The sequence below is a fragment of the Stomoxys calcitrans genome, chromosome 1 (assembly GCF_963082655.1).
Source record: "Stomoxys calcitrans chromosome 1, idStoCalc2.1, whole genome shotgun sequence".
In the NCBI taxonomy this organism is placed as follows: Eukaryota; Metazoa; Arthropoda; class Insecta; order Diptera; family Muscidae; genus Stomoxys; species Stomoxys calcitrans.
The window spans coordinates 240,167,227-240,185,974 of NC_081552.1; the positions used below are offsets into that span (position 1 = coordinate 240,167,227).

Here is an 18,748-nt window from a genome sequence, read left to right on the forward strand (position 1 = left end):
GTATGACTTGTTTGTGTTTTGTCGTCTAATAGATTGCAGCTTATTTCGCAACCAATTAATTAAATACATTTTCGGGCGTATTAATTTAGTAATCAACTTTAATGGGTTGGTAATCAGCTTTATTGTTGGAAACGCCGATTTAATATTAAAATTTTTTTATATTATATTACTGTACTTAAAAATTTGTTACTAATTGTAACGATAAGTCGTTACTTGTTAACACCCCATAATAATTTCAATTAATTTTCTTCCGCTGCTGGTCAGTTTTTCACGCCGTCTGTTTAAAAACTACAAGGCTCAGTTTTCTTCTATGAACGGTTTTTTCGAATATCGCGTCTCCAATTGCTAAGCGCGGCGCTATATTTCAAAGGAAGCAAATTCAGAGAATATTTATTGTGCTAAAAGAAGTGAATGCTTAGGCAAAGTTAATTTAAAAAAGTGGTAAAAATATTGAATATGAATACGTCAGCACAAAACTCATCGAGTGTGCATCCACCACCAAGAAAAACCAATCAAAACATACAAGTTTATGTGCGAGTTAGGTAAGTTAATGTGTGAAAGTCGCCTTTGATGGATTGATTGCTTGGCATTTTTTTTTTAATTTTATTTTATATTTATGTCGTTTTGCTTTGGTTTCTCTGCAGGCCATTGAACAAACGTGAACGATGCATCCATTCAACAGAAATTGTGGAAGTAGTTTCACCCCGAGAAGTTGTGACTCGTCACACACTGGACTCGAAGTTGACAAAAAAGTTTACATTTGATCGCACCTTTGGACCAGAATCGAAACAAGTCGATGTTTATGCATCTGTGGTGGGACCACTCATAGAGGAGGTTTTGTCTGGCTACAATTGCACAGTGTTTGCGTATGGCCAAACGGGTACGGGTAAAACTCATACCATGGTGGGCAATCAAAGTGCCGAACTAAAGTCATCGTGGGAAGATGTGAGTACAGTAGGCTATAGTGATGTTTCTTTTTTTAAATTTGGACCAGGTAGAAAATTCGATGAAATATAGAAATGGAGAGCTGAAATTTAGCCTCTGTTGTTGTTTTAAGAGGAAACGCAAATAAACCTGTTTTCAGTTAGATATCCCATTTGATAGGATGCTTTGTTGATGTTAGAAGATGACTCATTCTATGCTATGCTTTTGCAGGATTCTGATATTGGCATAATACCCCGTGCTTTATGCCATCTTTTCGATGAACTGCGTATGATGGAAGTGGAATTTTCTATGCGTATCTCATACCTTGAGTTGTACAACGAAGAACTTTTCGATTTACTCTCTACCGATGACAATACAAAAATTCGCATATTCGATGACAGCACCAAAAAGGGTTCAGTTATAATACAAGGTCTAGAAGAGATACCCGTGCATAGCAAGGATGATGTATACAAACTGTTGGAAAAGGGCCAAGAACGAAGACGCACAGCATCGACATTAATGAATGCTCAGTCATCGCGCTCTCATACTGTATTCTCCATCTTGGTGCATATTAAAGAAAACAACATGGATGGTGAGGAAATGTTGAAAATTGGCAAATTGAATTTGGTCGATTTGGCCGGCAGTGAAAATGTATCAAAGGCTGGAAATGAAAAAGCTGTTCGTGTTCGAGAAACGGTCAATATCAATCAGTCTTTGTTGACATTGGGCAGAGTCATCACGGCATTAGTGGAAAGGACACCCCATATACCGTATCGTGAGTCGAAGCTGACGCGTCTCCTGCAAGAGTCTCTGGGTAAGTGAAAATTTCCAATCAATCATTTTCATAGGCAACAAACTTAAGGTCAGCGTTCTTCGAGATTATGAGCAAATTGTTCTCATTGGGTAAAATTTACCCAAGCTTATAAGAACTGATGAATGACTGGGTAACTTGTGGCAACATCTCTGTACTGTATCATGTTTTTTTATGGCGTAAACTAAAAATTACTCATTTTTTATATACCTTCTCCACCTTTGCCCATCGTTCACATATTCAACATAGGTGGTCGTACAAAGACATCTATTATTGCCACCATATCTCCCGGCCATAAGGATATCGAAGAGACTCTCAGCACCTTGGAATATGCTCATCGTGCTAAAAACATACAAAACAAGCCAGAAGTTAATCAGAAACTTACCAAGAAAACTGTTCTCAAAGAATACACAGAAGAAATTGACAAACTCAAACGTGATCTTATGGCAGCACGTGACAAAAATGGTGTCTATTTGGCCACAGAGACATACAATGAAATGACTTTAAAAATGGATTCACAAACCCGGGAACTTAACGAAAAAGTACATTTGCTTAAAGCCCTCAAAGACGAACTAGCATCAAAGGAGAAAATTTTCAATGAAGTTAGCTTGAATCTGATAGAGAAAACTGCCGAATTACAAAAGAAAGAGGATCGTTTACAATCTACCAAGGGAGATTTAATTAAGACTAAAAAGTTTTTACACACCACCAAACGACGTTATAAAGAGAAAAAAGTCTTGCTGGATTCACATGTCAAGACTGAAGAAGTATTGAAAAATCAGGCCACACAAATATTGGAAGTAGCCGATATGGCCACTAAAGATACTGAAGCATTACATGTAAGTTTGGAAATTTAATTAGAAATTGTGAAATATAACAACAATTTTTAATTTTTTAGGAAACCATTGATCGCCGCAGGAATGTGGATGTACAAATCCAAACTGCTTGTGAACGTTTTTCAGAACGCATGCATGAGAATTTTGATCAAATGGATGAGAACCTTAAACAATTTGAGGAAAAGCATAACAACTTCACCCATAGTATAGAAAATGAATTGGGTAAGTATTTTCGCAAAGACAAAAATTGTGGGGTTCACCTGAAACGATATAAGACCGATAATTAGGCACTTCTCAATGGCAACGATAACTGAAGTATTGTTGCAAAAACAATACCTATTGGTTAATTGGATTTCATTATGAATTTTTATTAATGTATACATTTTATATTAATTGTTATTATTTCTTTATTAATATACCTTTTTTTATTATTAAATTATTTAAATTATTACTATGAGCAAAGGTTACGCTTTATGGGGTTGTGTACCCATTATTCTTAATCCATTTTAATTTTTTAATTATTTTCTTTATTATTGTTTTTATTTTATTCTTATAACTATTTTATCAAAAATTCTTTAATATCTTAGTAGTTTTTTTTTATTAATTAATTTATATTAATTTTTTTTATATTTGTCTTTTAAATTTTTTATATTAATCTTTTTAATTTGTTTTAGTTTATTTATTTTTTTTTAATTTGCTATGTTTTTATTTATTTTAATTTTTTTTCCTCTTTTAATTTATTATTCTTTTTTTATATTTTTATTCGTTTTTCTTTTTTTTATATTTTTTTTATTTTGTTTTTTTACTTATTTTATTTTATTTTTGTTTTATTTTATTTTTTTCATTTTTTTGTTTATTTTTTTATTTAACTTTTTTATTTTTTTTTGTAATTTATTTTTTTAATGGTTTGTATTTATTTTTTTAAATATATTTTATTTCTTTTTTTAATTTTTTGTAAGAATTTTTTATGTATTTTTTTATGTAGTATTTATTTTTTATTTGTTTTTCTATTTTTTTATGTTATTTATTTTTTATTTGTTTTTCTAATTTTTTTATGTTATTTATTTTTTATTTGTTTTTCTAATTTTTTTTATTTTGTTTTTATTATGTTTATTTTTTGGTTTTTTTATTTTTTTGTTTTTAAATTTTTATTGCTTTTTTATGTTGTTTTTTTTTTACTTTGTTTTAATGTATTTTAAATTGTTTATATAGTTTTTTATTTTTTTATGTGAATTTTTGTTTTTTTATGTTTTTTGAGTTTTTTATAACTTTTGTTTTTTAATTTTTTGCTGGGGTTTTTTTCTTAATTTGTTTTTATTTCTTATTATTTTTTTTTTTAATTTGTTTTTATTTCTTATTATTTTTTTTTTAATTTGTTTTTATTTCTTATTATTTTTTTTTATTTTTTTTTATTTTTTATTTTTTTTTTTATTTTTTTTTATTTTTTTTTTTTAATTTTTTTTTTATTTGTTTATACTGTTTTTTTGAGAGTTTTTTGTTTTAATTTTTTTTTATTTTTTATTATTTTTTTTTATTTGTTTTTATTTTTTATTATTTTTTTTTTTAATTTTTTTTATTTTTTTTTATTTGTTTTTATTTTTTATTGTTTTTATTATTTTTTAAATTTTTTTTTAATTTTGTTTTTAGTTTATTAATTTATAATTTTTTAACGTTTATTTTAATATATTTGTTTTTTTGCTTTTATTTGTAAATTTACAGTAAGTTTTTATACACTCCACCATAGGATGGGGGTATACTAATTTCGTCATTCTGTTTGTAATTACTCGAAATATTCGTCTGAGACGCGACATTTTATGTCGATCTAGCCATGTCCGTCCGTCTGTCTGTCGAAAGCACGCTTACTTCCGAAGGAGTAAAGCTAGCCGCTTGAAATTTTGCACAAATACTTCTTATTAGTGTAGGTCAGTTGGTATTGTAAATTGGCCATATCGGTCCATGTTTTGATATAGCTGCCATATAAACCGATCTTGGGTCTTGAACTTCTTGAGCCTCTAGAGTGTGCAATTCTTATCCAATTGGAATAATATTTTGCACGACGTGTTTTGTTATGATATCCAACAACTGTGCCAAGTATGGTTCAAATCGGTCCATAACCTGATATAGCTGCCATATAAATCGATCTTTGGTCTTTACTAGAGGTCGTAATTATTATCCGAAAATGCCTGAAATTTTGTACGACGGATTCTCGCATGACCATAAGCATGCGTGTTTAGTATGGTCTGAGTCGGTCTATAGCCCGATACAGCTCCCATATAAATCGATCTCTCTATTTTACTTCTTGAGACCCCAAAGGGCGCAATTCTTATTGGAATTGGCTGACAATTTACACCGGTCTCCAACATGTAATTTATTTATGGTCCTAACCGGACCATATCTTGATATCGCTCTAATAGCAGAGCAAATCTTTTCTTATTTCCTTTTTTGCCTAAGAAGAGATGCCAAGAAAAGAATTCGACAAATGCGATCCATGGTGGAGGGTATATAAGATTCGGCCCGTCCGAACTTAGCACGCTTTTACTTGTTATAAATTTTATAGTTTTTTATTTACATTATTTTGTGTTTATCTAATTTTTTGCTTATTGATTTTATTTTTTATTTATTTGTTTTATTTATATTTATTTTTTATTTTTATTTATTTTTATTTATTTATTTTTAAATATATGTATATACTAGCTGAACCGGGCCCGCTCCGCTGCGCCTTCTTTTACTTTATATGGAACAAAATTATCCTTTGAATATTTATTTTCGACAATTAAAGAGCTTTTAGTAAAATACCATGCTACGAAAATAGAATATCGCTTGACAATATAGGTGCCTTTATCAGAATCCCATTTGATCTTTATTGGACTAGGAATTTTACTCGTAGGGTTTAATGTATTTTAAGTTTGGATGTTAGATGTACTCCATTCTTATTGTATAAACTCTATTTCAGCCCACTATTCTCATGGTATCCGATTTAGGGGTGCTTTCGGGGGTGAGGTAGTCCCCCACACACTTGGCCCTGTCAAAAATATCAGCATTGTGCTCTTCTCTCAAATATCATTTGTTTAAACCACAAATTGCCATTGGTTTAAGGAGAGTTTTTAGGATGAGGCGTCCCAAACAAACACTTGACCCCAAAATTGGGTATAAAATTTGTTTTCTTATCTCAACTATCTTTCATTTAAACCACATTGACATGGTCGGTAAATTTGTACCCTTTGTGGTGTATTTTAGACAAGGGGCGGTGCCCCAAAAACATGGTCCTACATTGTCCCAAATACCTTTATCTGAGCCCCACATTGCGTAAATGTGGGGCTCAGAAATAATAGTTGTTTGTGGGGTATTTTTGGAAAGAAAATTGGCCCCGAAAGAGGTTATCAAGTTCGTTCTCTACGCCCCAATACATTTCATTTGAGTCCCACATCGACATGGTCGGTAAATATGCCCGATTTAGGGGTGTTTTGGGGAGTGGGGTTGTCCCCCAAATATTTAGCTCCGAAAATATATCAGCATCTCTATTCTCATATATCGATACACCATTTATTTGAACCCCATACTGCCATTGGCCTCGAAATTGGATATCAAATTCGTTTTCTAACCTAAAATACCTTTCATTTAAACCCCTTATTGCAAAAGTCAGTAAATAAACCGAAGACCCAATTTCTCTTGGCGAGCTAATACGTCCTGCTTGGGGGTTTTTATGGTGTTGGGCGTCCCCTAGACAGTTGTTCCCGAATGTTGATATCAGATTCGTGGTCTACTCCCAAATACCTTTCATTTGAGCCCAATATTTTCATGGTCGGCAAACATTACCGGTTTGGGGGATGGGGCGGCCACTCATTGACTCGGCCTTGAAAATATATATCAGATTCATGTCCTACTCTAAAATACCTCTTATTTGAGCCTCATATTGCAATGGTCAGCAAATACTTCCTATTTGGGTGGTGTTATCGAGGTGGGGTGGCAAAAGTACAGCTAATAAGCAGGGTTGTCGAGCTTGGTTAATGTGGTAATTGTATCATAGATGCGTTTTCGCAATTAATGCAATTTAAATACAACATACCAACGCACGGCCCTTGAAGCCATCACGCCTAATATGGTTGAAAAGTCTTCTAACCAAAGACGAAACGCGTCCCATAATGGTTGGCGTGTGTTGCTATCTTTGGCTTTCCTTTTCCATTTGCATCTCCGATCATTGAGCTCGTCTCGAAAAAGAAACAAACAAAAATTGGAAAATTTAATGATCTCGCCCTAACAGGCAAAAAACTTGAACATTTTATTTATTGTTTTTTATTTATTTTAGTTTTTATTATTTATCTATTTTTCATTTTTTTCAATATTTTTTATGAATTTTATTATCTTTTATTTATTCTATTATTTTTCACATATTTATAATTATTTGTTATAAATATTTTTTTTAATAAATTTGTGTATATTTTATATTAATTTTCTCTCTTTATTTACAGCCAGCAGTTCAAACATTCAGTATGCCCTTATTGACTCTAGCAGGATGCAACTAAAGTCCCTAGAGGCGTTATTGGAAACATATCAAGGCAAAATCACTTCCATCGGGGAGACTTTCAAAACATCTTTAGCAAAATCAGATGAAGAGCATCACCAAAACGATGTCAAGTTCCTTGAGGAATTAAAAGACAGAGAACGAAAACTGATAGCACAATTGAAAGAGAGCTTAGAAGCTCTAGAATCTTCCAATGAACAACAACAAGTAGCCTTAAGCAGTATGCGACACACAATAAAGGAGAAATTAACTCAAAACAACACAAATTTACAACAGCACTCAAAGCGCATACAGATCGAAATGGACGCCATTAAACAGAAAACCTTGGAAAATTTACAAGAATTGGGAAAAATCACTTCATCTTTGAATGAGGAACGTGGCCTTATAGAGGAGGAGCAAAGACTAATGGATGATTTCCATAAGAAAATGTTAGAATTGCAAAAGAAACGTTCTCTGTGTGGCAATAAAATATCGGCCAATGTTGAGACCCTCGAAAAGGCTCAACATTTTGTCAACAACCAGTTGGAGGGCTCATCCATTTTAAAACAGGCTTTTCTTGAGAAAGATGCCAATACATTGGAGGAAAATTGCCAGCTTGTGGATAAATTGACCAGTGACATAGAATTTTGCATAGATCAGAGTGTAGCTAAATGTTCCACCATTAACATACAAGTAGACAACAAAGTGCAAGAGACCACTAAGCTTGTTGACACCAAACTAGATAACGATACCGTCCGCCATGACCAATTGAAGGGCACCATGGAACAATATGTGTCACAGGTTAAACGCATTTGCTTAGAGAATAGTGGAGAACACAAGACCAAAACCGATGGTATTCAAGAAACCATTGATGCTGACACAAGTCGTATACGTCGTCACTTAACATCTGCGAAAAGTTTCAATTCGAGTTTGGAACAATATTTGAAGAATTATACAAAGGAGTATAAAACTCAAAGACAAATAAGCTCCGATGACTTGGAAACCTTCCGCAAGAGTGAACTTAAAACGTATACCGCCACAGGAGCTACACCATCGAAAAAAGACTTTAAATATCCAAGAGTTTTGGTTTCAACTTCACCACATACGAATATTGTAAAACGTTTCCGACAAGAAAATGAATGGTCTGACTTGGACATGACAATACCGGTGGATGAGGTAAGTCGAAATGGTTATTTTTTAAGTTCACATTGGCGAAAAAATGTTCGCCTAGCAAAAAGCTTGGGGCAACAATTCAGGCAAGAAAAAATTAAATTTGAAATAAAGAAATAATTAAATTTGTATGCATTAAAACTTGTTTAAGATATATTTCTTAAGTAATTTATAATTTGAATACTTTGTTTTGATATTTGTATGGCTCTTTGTTTATTCAAATTTGAACATGTGCTATATTTTGCACATGCAAGAAAAGGTTCACTAACAAGACCCACGATTTCATACGAGATCCATGCTTCTACCATTGTACTGCTCACTAAAAGAGTGGGAGGAAGCATATAATCTTTTGGTGTCATTGCAATCAAAGAGCCCTCTTGCAAAGGGCGAAATCGTGATCATTGCAACCCGCCCCAGATACATTTAACACACCATAATTGCTGAGATTTTTAAAAAGTTTTTGTTGTTTTATTTTGAAAAAGAAGCAAGAAAAAAACACATTCGTCTTAACTGGTCATCACAAACTGGATCAAAAATCATTTAGTCGTTGGATTACTAAGTGATTTCTTTTTTTGTAATTTTTACATTTTTTTTGTTTTATATTTTTTAATTTAATTTTTTTATTTAATTTTTTAATTTATTTTTTTTTCTTAATTTTTGTTTGTTTTTTAATTTAATTTTTCTTTATTTTTACTTTCCTTATTTTTTAGTTTTTATTATTTAATGTATTTATATTTTTGGAATTTTTTTATTTATATTTTTTTGTAATTTTTTTTTTATTTATATTTTTTTGTAATTTTTTTTATTTATATTTTTGTAATTTATTTTATTTTATTTATTTATATTTTCGTAATTTATTTTATTTTTTTTTATTTATATTTTTGTAATTTATTTTATTTTTTTTTTATTTATATTTTTGTAATTTTTTTTATTTTTTGGGTTGCCCAAAAAGTAATTGCGGATTTTTCATATAGTCGGCGTTGACAAATTTTTTCACAGCTTGTGACTCTGCAATTGCATTATTTCTTCTGTCAGTTATCAGCTGTTACTTTTAGCTTGCTTTAGAAAAAAAGTGTAAAAAAGTATATTTGATTAAAGTTTTATTAAAAATGCATTTACTTTCTTTTAAAAAATCCGCAATTACTTTTTGGGCAACCCAATATTTTATTTTTTTTTATTTATGATTTTATTTATTTTACTAGCTGACCCGGGCCCGCTCCGCTGCGCCTTTTTATTTTTTTTTTTATATGGAACAAAAATTTCCTTGGAATATTTATTTTCGAAGATCTTTTAGTGAAATACCATGTTTACCTGACTAAGAGTTTAACAATATAAGTGCCTTTATCTGAATCCCATATGATCTTTTTTGGTCTACTAACTTAAGTTTGGATGTAAGGTGTACTCCATTCTTAAAATACTTCATTTCAGCCCGTCTACTCATGATTTCTGATTTAGTTGTGTTTTCGGGGGAGAGGTGGTCCCCCAAATACTTTGCCCTGGAAAAATATCAGCATCGTGATCATCTCTCAAATACCATTTATTTAAACCCCATATTGCCATTGGCTTAAGAGGAGTTTACAGGATGAGGCGTCACCCAAACACATGGCCCCAAAATACGTTATGAAATTCGTTTTCTTATCTCAAATACCTTTCATTTGAGCCACATATTGGCATGGTTGAAAAATTTTTTCCCTTTGGGGGTGTTTTAGGAAAGGGGTGATGCCCTAAATACATGATCCTATATTTGGATATCAAACTCGTATTCTACTTCCAAATACCTTTATTTGAGCCCCATATTGTGATGGCCACTAAAAAAATTGCTGTTTGTGGGGTATTTTGGAAAGGGGTAGACCGCCAGAAAATTGGTCCCGAAAATGGGTATCAATTCTTGCTCTACCCCCCAATACCTTTCATTTAAGCTCCACATTGATATGGTCGATAAATATGCCCGATTGGGGTGGTCCCCCAAACTCGAAGCCCGGAAAATATATCAGCAACGTGCTCTATTCTCATATATCTATATATCATTTATTTGAACCCCATATTGTCATTGCCCTCAAAATTGAATATCAAAATCGTTTTCTTATCTCATTTAAACTCCTAATTGCAAAAGTCAGCAAATATGTCCGGTTTGGGGTATTGGCCCTAAAAACTAGGAATATTTAGCTCCACTCTCTTTAGAACCCAAAATTGTCTTGGTGAGCAAATACGTCTTATTTGGGGGTTGTTATGGTGGTGGGACGCCCGCTAGACAGTTGGCCCCTAATGTTGATATCAAATACGTGGTCTACTCCCACATAACTTTAATTGGAGCCCCATATTTCCATAGTCGGCAAACATGACCGGCTTGGGGGGTGTTTAGGGGAATGGGCGGCCACTCAGTGAGTTGGCATTGAAAATATATATCGGATTCGTGTTCCACTTTAAAAACCCTCTTATTTGAGCATCATATTGGAATAGTCAAAAAATACTTACTATTTGGATGGTGTTGTGGGGGTGGGGTGGCCCAATAGACACTTCTCCCGAATATTGATATCAAATTCGTGCTTTACTCCCAAAGACCTTTCATTTAAGCTCCATATTGCTATGGTCGTAAAGTTGTCCCCTTTGGGCGATGTTTTTGGTGAGAGGCGGCCCCCCAAACACTTGGTCCCATATTTTGATATCAGATTCGAATTCTACATTCAAATATCTTTTATTTAAGCCCCATATTTCCATGGTTAGTAAATAAGTCCTGTTTGGGGGGTGTTTTGGGGAAGGGGTGGGCCCCCAGAAACGTGGTCCCACAGATTCGTATTCTACTCGCAAATACCTTTCATTTGAGTCCCATATTGCCATGGTCGGTAAATATGTTCGATTTAGGGGTGTTTTGGGGCTTGGGGTGGTCCCCCTAGCACTTGGTCCGACAATTGGATATCAGATACGTTTTCCTATCCTAAATTCCTTTCATTTGAGCCCCATATTGTCGTGATTGGTCTAAATATATGTTTGGTAGGTTTTAGGGTGGGGCAGTCCCCCTTAGTACCCCATCCGAAATTTGGATACCAAATTTCTATTTTTAGGGTACTATATGAGAGCACAAAAAATGTCGCTTAAATCGCACCACCCAACTGCGAGATCTGTCGTTTCTGAGAATTGGTGTAAGGGGGAGGGTCCGCCCCCCTTCAGATATCAAAAAATGTAGTACCCTATTTTCACCACGAGGTCATTGTGCACCATCTGTGAAAATTTCAAGAAAATCGGTTCAGCCGTTTCTGAGTCTATAAGGAACACACAAACATACAAACAAACCTACAAACAAACACAAATTGATTTTTATATATAATATATGTATTTTTTATATATATTTTTTACATATTTTTATGTTTAGTTTGTTTTTTATTTTTATTTAATGTTTTGTTTTCATTCTTTAATGATTTTATTTTTTTTTTAATTTTTTTAATTTACTATTTTTTTAATTTTTTTTTATTTTTTATTTTTTATTTTTTAAAATTTTTTATTTTTTAAAATTTTTTATTTTTTAAAATTTTTTATTTTTTTAATTTTTTAAAATTTTTTTTTTAATTTTGTTTTTATTTTTTAAAATTTTTTAAAATTTTTTATTTTTTTAATTTTTTTTTATGTTTTTAATTTTTTTATTTCTGTTGTTTTTCAATTCTTATTTTTTTTTAGTTTTTTCTTATTCTTTTATTTTTTTATTCTTTTATTTTTTTATTCTTTTATTTTTTTATTCTTTTATTTTTTTATTCTTTTATTCTTTTATTTTTTTATTTTTTTTATTCTTTTATTTTTTTTTATTCTTTTATTTTTTCAATTATTTTTTTTTATGTTCACCATTTCTTTATAATCATTTTTTGTTTTTCAATTTTTTGTTTTTTATTTTCATCAATTTTTTTATTATTTCAATTTTTTAAATTATTCTTTTAGTTATTATTTTTTAGTTACTTTTATTTTTTTAGTTATTTTTATTTTTTTAGTTATTTTTATTTTTTTAGTTATTTTTATTTTTTTAGTTATTTTTATTTTTTTAGTTATTTTAATTTTTTATTTTTTAATTCTTTATTTTGTTATTTTTTTAATTCTTTATTTTTTTATTTTTAATTCTTTTATTATTCTATTTTTTTAATTCATTTAGTTTTTATTTTTTTAGCTATTTTTTTTTTAATTTTTTTGTTATTATTATTTATTTTTATTAATTATTTTCAAAATAACATTTATTTTTATTTACTAATATATTTTTATTTATTAATATATATTTTTTATTTAATGTTTTTTTGTATTTTATTTACTTATATTTTTATACCCTCCACCATAGGATGGGGGCACACTAATTCCGTCATTCCGTTTGTATCACGTCCAAATATTAGTATTAGACCCCATAAAGTATATATATTCTTGATCATCATGACATTTTAAGTCAATATAGCCATAAGTATGGTTTAAATCGGTCCATAAACTGATATAGCTGCCATATAAAGGGATCTAGGATCTTGACTTCTTGAGCCTCTAGAGGGCGAAATTCTCATCCGATTTAGCTGAAATTTTGATTGAAGTGTTTTGTTATGACTTTTAAAAATTGTGCTACGTATGGTTGAAATCGATCCATAACCTGATATAGCTGCCATATACACCGATTTGGGATCTTGACTTCTTAAGCCTCTAGAGGGCGCAATTCTTATCCGATTTGGCTGAAATTTGGTACAACAACTACTCCCATGACCTTCAATATACGTGTCCAATATGGTCTGAATCGATCTATAGCCTGATATAGCTCCCATATATACCGATCTCCCGATTTTGCTTCTTGAGCTCCAACAAGGCGCAATTCTTATTCGAATGAACTGAAATATTACACAATGACTTCTACAATGTTCAGCATTCATTTATGGTCCGAATCGAACTCTTACTTGATATAGCTCCAATAGCATAACAGTTCTTATTCAATATTCTTTGTTTGCCTAAAAAGAGATACCGCGCAAAGAACTCGACAAGTGCGATCCATGGTGGAGGGTATATAAGGTTTGGCCCGTCCGAACTTGGCACACTTTTTCTTGTTTTTATATGATTTTTATTTAATTTAAGTTTTTAGTTATTTGTATCGAATTTACTTTTTTATTGTTATTAACTTTTTTTATTTCTTTATTTATTTTTTTTTTCGTTTATATATATATTATTTTTTATTTATATTATTAATATGTTTTTAATTTTAAATTTATATTTAAAATTTTTTTAAGTCTTGCAAATATTTTTGTAAATTATATTTTTAATTTATTTTTAGGTTATATTTTTATTTTTTTAATTTTTTTTTAATTTTTTTTAATTTTTTTTTATTTTGTTTTTTAATTTTTTTTTTTTAATTTTTTTTTTTTTAATTTTTTTTTTTTAATTTTTTTTTTTTAATTTTTTTTTAATTTTGTTTTTTAATATTTTTTTCAATATTTTTTTTTTTTTAATTTTCGTTTTTTTAATTTTCGTTTTTTTAATTTTCTTTTAATTTCCTTTTAATTTTGTTTTATTTATTTTTTTTAATTTTTTAAAAAATTTTTTTATATTTTTTTTAAATTTTTTTTTAATCTTTTTTTTATTTTTTATTTTTTTATTCGTTTATATATATATTATTTTTTTTGTATTATTAATATATTTTTAATTTTAAATTTATATTTAAATTTATTTTTAGGCCTTACAAATATTTTTGTAAATTATATTTTTAATTAATTTTAGGTTATATTTTTATTTTTTTAATTTTGTTTTTTAAGTTTTTTTTTAAATTTTTTTTTTTTAATTTTGTTTTTTTTTTAAATTTTGTTTTTTATTTTTTTTTAATTTTGTTTTTTAATTTTTTTTAATTTTGTTTTTTAATTTTTTTTAATTTTGTTTTTTAATTTTTTTTTTATTTGATTTTAATTTTGTTTTTAACTTTATTTTTAACTTTGTTTTTAACTTTGTTTTTAATTTTGTTTTTAATTTTTTTTTTTAATTTTTTTTTTAATTTTTTTTGATTTTGTTTTATTTTTTTTAATTTTTTTTTAATTTATTTTTAATTTTTTTTTTAAATTTTTTTTTTTTAATTTTTTTTTTAATTTTTTTAGTTTTTTTTAAATTTTTTCTTCAATATATTTTTTTTTAATTTTCTTTTAATTTTGTTTTATTTTTTTTTTTTTTTAATTTTTTTTTTATTCTTTTTTTAATTTTTTAAAACTTTTTTTTATTATTTTAAAAATTATTTTTAATTTTTTTTTAAATTTAAAAATTTTTTTTTTTGATCATTACTTTTAATTTATTTTTCATTGAGTGGCTAGTTTCGTGTCATTAAAACGGTTTTGAGTGATTGTTTTTTGTTATTCGAGTATTTTAATAGTTTGCCTAAGTCGTGATTTGTTTGAGCCGATATTGTTTTATCTAAGACGTGTTTTTTTTAGTGAAATGCTTTCATGTGGACAGGCTAAAAATCGCTCTGTATTAATTTTTGACATCGATGTTCCGTAAATTATTCAATAAATTGTGATTATCTTTTAGGAAAGTGAACCAGAAGATTCCATGCAGTCCATATCGGATACGGAGACATTATTGAATTCAACACCCGTTGAAGCCGAAGAAATACAACGCATGCGTGTCTCCTATGTTACTCAGAGGAAATCCGATAGAAATTCCAATTCATTAAAGGTGCCACAGCAGAATGGACGTCCAGGATCATTGTCTGGTGGAAGTTCGCCGCGAAAGCCTTCTTCGAGAACAAATTCACCAGCATTCATAAAGGTGAGGGCTATCATAATATCCTCAAAAAAACTTGCTAATGAATTACTTATTCTATTGCAGGAAAACAAAGAAAATATAGTGTAAATGAAAGGCAACTAATTATAAGAAAAATTTTAAAATTTCTTTACTAGCTATTTTTAAATTAACTTTTTGTTTTTGTTTTAGAGTTTCTTAAACTATTTTATATGTATTTGCAATTGATTTTATATTCAGACTCGTATGACATGCCTTCTACTACAGCTTTTACATCTTCTTTCTTTTACTTAGCTTGTATATAGAGATATACTTTCATACAAGTTCTAAAAACAAATGCATTTTTACTTTCTTGATTATTCTACAAAAAAGAGAAAAAAAAAAACGATTGATGTACAAAATGATATTTTATGTTCTTCTCTATTTGATACGTTGCTTTTGTATTTCGTTTGTTTGATTGTGTAAATAATTAGCTTTAAAGAAAAATAAATAAAATTTCCAAAAACGTAAATCTAAAATGCATAATTTGTTACTTTCTCTAACGGCTGGCTAGTCCTCATCTTCGTCTTCATCTTTCAAGATGCCCAAACGACGGGCCACTTCTTTGACATTTGCTATGAATTCCTCTTGTACCAAATTAAAACTCATGGCCAACAAAGCTATGCCGAAGAGTAAATATAATGAACAATAGGCTATGGATTGTTCTGATTCATCTTTGACACCCTTGGCAGGCACAAAGTCTCCAAAACCTGCAATTAAAGATTGTAAATGAAAAATATTCCAATGTGAAATATTTTAAATATGCTATAATCTTCTCTCACCTATTGTTGTTAGAGTTATAAAACAAAAATACGCCGAATCTAAAAATGACCATTTCTCCCAGTAGGCAAACAACGCTGCCCCACCCAATATATAACTAATTACCAGAAATACACATAGCCATATGGGTACTGGACGATCTTTTGGCGGTATATCACCATAATAATCACTCATATCATCACCATACATGGAATCATCATCATAGTCGTAACTGGGGCGTCTTCGGATCTGCCTTTTGACTGCAAAGCCCATGGGTGACATAATGCGGGGTGAGGGTGGCAAACGTTCTGAAAGGAAAGCAAAAAAGAACAAAACTTCGCATGAGACTTAGTTCTTAAACTCATGATCATGGAATAGAATGAAAGACAACTTTTGGTACCATTTTTACTTTTGCAATTTCTTAAAGGATACAATGTTTGGTATCATTTCGTGGGATATTGTAGTCAAAAACCAAGGTATGCTATTTTTGGTTCCGCATTGCACCAAAAATTAAGCATTGGAATATGTTGATAATTTTACATTTATTTGTATGGGGTACTGTTTATACCCTCCACCATAGGATGGGGATATACTAATTTTGTCATTCCATTTGTGAAAGCTCGAAATATTCGTCCAAAACCCCATAACGTATATATATTCTTGATCGTCATGACATTTTAAGTCGATCTAGCCATGTCCTTCTGTCTGTTCTTCCATCCATCCGTCTGTCTGTTCGTCCATCCGTCCGTCCGTCTGTTTGTCCATTCGTCCGTCCGTCTGTTCGTCCATCCGTCCGTCCGTCTGTTCGTCCATCCGTCCGTCTGTCTGTTCGTCCATCCGTCCGTCCGTCTGTTCGTCCATCCGTCCGTCCGTCTGTTCGTCCATCCGTCCGTCCGTCTGTTCGTCCATCCGTCCGTCTGTCTGTTCGTCCATCCGTGCGTCCGTCTGTTCGTCCATCCGTCCGTCCGTCTGTTCGTCCATCCCTCCGTCCGCCTGTCTGTGGAAAGCACATTTACTTTCGAAGGAGTAAAACTAGGGGTTTGAAATTTTCCACAAATACTTCCTATTATTGTAGGTCAGTTGGGATTGAAAATGGGCCATATCGATCCATGCTTTGATATAGCTGCCATATAAACAGATCTTGGGTCTTGACTTATTGAGCTTCTAAAGGGCGCAATTCTTATCCGATTTGGCTGAAAATTTGCATGACGTATTTTGTTATGACTTCCATCAATTGTGCTAAGTATGATTCCAATCGGTTCACAGCCTGTTACAGCTGCCTTGTAAACCGATCTGGGATCTTGATTTCTTGAGCCTCTAGAGGGCGCAATTCATATCCAATTTGGCTGAAAAAATTGTGCAACGACTTCTTCTATGACCTTCAACATTCTTGATCCCACATAAACCGATCTCCCGATTATAATTTTTGCACCTATAGAGGGCGCACATCTTATTTGATTCGGCTGCATCTTTGTACAGCGACTTCTCCTTTGACCTTCAACATGCGTGCCAAATACGATCTGAATCGGTATATAACCCAATGAATCTCCCATATGAACAAATCGCCCGATATTATTTGTTGTTGTTGTAGCCACATTTTCATGTGGAGTCGACGATCCTCGTCAAGCTCTTGTAGGTGAGCCTCTAGAGGACGCAATTCATTTCCGATTTAGCTGAAATTTTGTGCAACGACTTCTTCTATGACCTTCACCATACCTGCCAAGTATGCTCCCAATTGGTCCATAACCTGATATAGTTCCCACATAAACCGATCTCCTGAATATACTTCTTGAGCCTATAGAGGGCGCAATTCTTATCTGATTTGGCTGAAATTTTGTACAGCGACTTCGATCTGAATCGGTATATAAGCTCCCACATGAACAAATCGCCCCATGTTATTTGTTGTTGTTGCAGCCACATTTTCATGTGGAGGCGACAATCCTCGTCAAGTTCTTATAGGTGAGCAAGCTCGTTGCGGGCCAACCCCAGGCCAACCCAGGCGTTCATCGTTATAGGCGGACATGCTAACCTCTGCGCTACGGTGGCCTCCTGGAACTGCTGAATTTCCAGTTCCAGGAATTCTGCGACTATGGTGGGATGTGTCCAGAGGGATTTGGGTCTGTGTCGAGTAGGTTATTGTCGTAGGCACATTTGTATGTTGGGGAAGCGATCCTCGTCAAAATCTGTAGGTGAGCAAGCTCGTTTCGGTCCATAGGATCAATCGCCGCGCGACCATTATGGCCATTGTTTATTTAAAGGTGCCAATATCTGGCCTCGTCATATCGAGTGACACAGGTACTCAGTAATGAAGCAAGAGCCGGTCCCGCCCTGATCTTCTTGCAATGACAATGAACACCACACAAATCTACGTTGGCCATTTATGTGGCTTTTTGTTACGTGTCCTGCGTGAATAAATAAATAAAATTGGTGCTCAACTCGAATCCGCGTGGTGTTCATTGTTATCTCGTGCTAGGTCGAGTAGGTCTGGCTAGGGAGTTAAAAAGATGACGTGTATCGTGTTGTCCCAGGTTACGATGGGGACACACATCCTGCATGTTGGCATCAATCCTAGATCTGTTGCGAGTTGCAGCGGCTGTATCTGCCGGATCGTAATTGGACCGTTCGTTCTCCAAGGACCACATTCACCCGATGGCTATTCATCGCATCTGCTACCGTGTCTGCATGAATGTTGTCTGGACCCCCTCGATATGCCGCTTGATCGTGAGGTTCTCTCTGGTAGTGCTGAACCTCTGGCTCTAGATCATGGAGATCCACCTAAAGGCTTCTAGGCGGTGGATACCTATTCACAAGATGATGATTTGGAAGGTCCCTGCGATAGCACCCCAGAAGGTATTGCTTAGACAGCATGTAGAATCTTTCTCCTGATGGAGGTGGTCCACATGAGAACTGAGGAGACAGCCCGTCGCAGTTCGAAGAGCGACAATCTGACCCGAGGAAGTGCTTCATCGGCAAGTGCTT

At 31.9% G+C, this 18,748-nt stretch overlaps 2 protein-coding genes across 6 annotated transcripts in view; one reads left to right on the forward strand and one right to left on the reverse strand.

Annotated features, from left to right (window-relative positions):
• Positions 1-342: 342 nt before the first annotated feature.
• Positions 343-15,225, forward strand: LOC106094574 (kinesin-like protein Klp61F). Its single transcript, XM_059371029.1, has 8 exons — positions 343-542; positions 645-945; positions 1,156-1,738; positions 1,985-2,574; positions 2,634-2,793; positions 7,041-8,248; positions 14,759-14,998; positions 15,059-15,225. The coding sequence occupies exons 1-8, from the start codon at positions 457-459 to the stop codon at positions 15,080-15,082; spliced, it is 3,192 nt and encodes a 1,063-aa protein (XP_059227012.1). The 5' UTR covers positions 343-456; the 3' UTR covers positions 15,083-15,225.
• Positions 15,226-15,365: 140 nt separating this feature from the next.
• The window catches only part of LOC106094575 (uncharacterized), a 53,911-nt gene continuing 50,528 nt past the window's right edge, over positions 15,366-18,748 (reverse strand). For all 5 annotated transcript variants that reach the window (XM_059371034.1, XM_059371032.1, XM_059371030.1 and 2 more), the window contains exons 6-7: positions 15,793-16,077; positions 15,366-15,720 (exon numbers count right to left, since the gene is read on the reverse strand). In XM_059371034.1, the coding sequence (XP_059227017.1) occupies positions 15,521-15,720; positions 15,793-16,077 (485 nt within the window). In that variant the 3' untranslated portion in view covers positions 15,366-15,520. The remainder of the gene's footprint in view (positions 15,721-15,792; positions 16,078-18,748) is intronic.

What these genes read in the sequence shown, in the direction of transcription:
- LOC106094574 (XM_059371029.1), top strand. Translation starts at nt 457, where the DNA reads ATGAATACGTCAGCACAAAACTCATCGAGTGTGCATCCACCACCAAGA. An exon ending in TAAAGTCATCGTGGGAAGAT is followed by an intron (nt 946 to 1,155) that starts GTGAGTACAGTA and finishes ATGCTTTTGCAG; the next exon opens with GATTCTGATATTGGCATAAT. An exon ending in TCTCCTGCAAGAGTCTCTGG is followed by an intron (nt 1,739 to 1,984) that starts GTAAGTGAAAAT and finishes TATTCAACATAG; the next exon opens with GTGGTCGTACAAAGACATCT.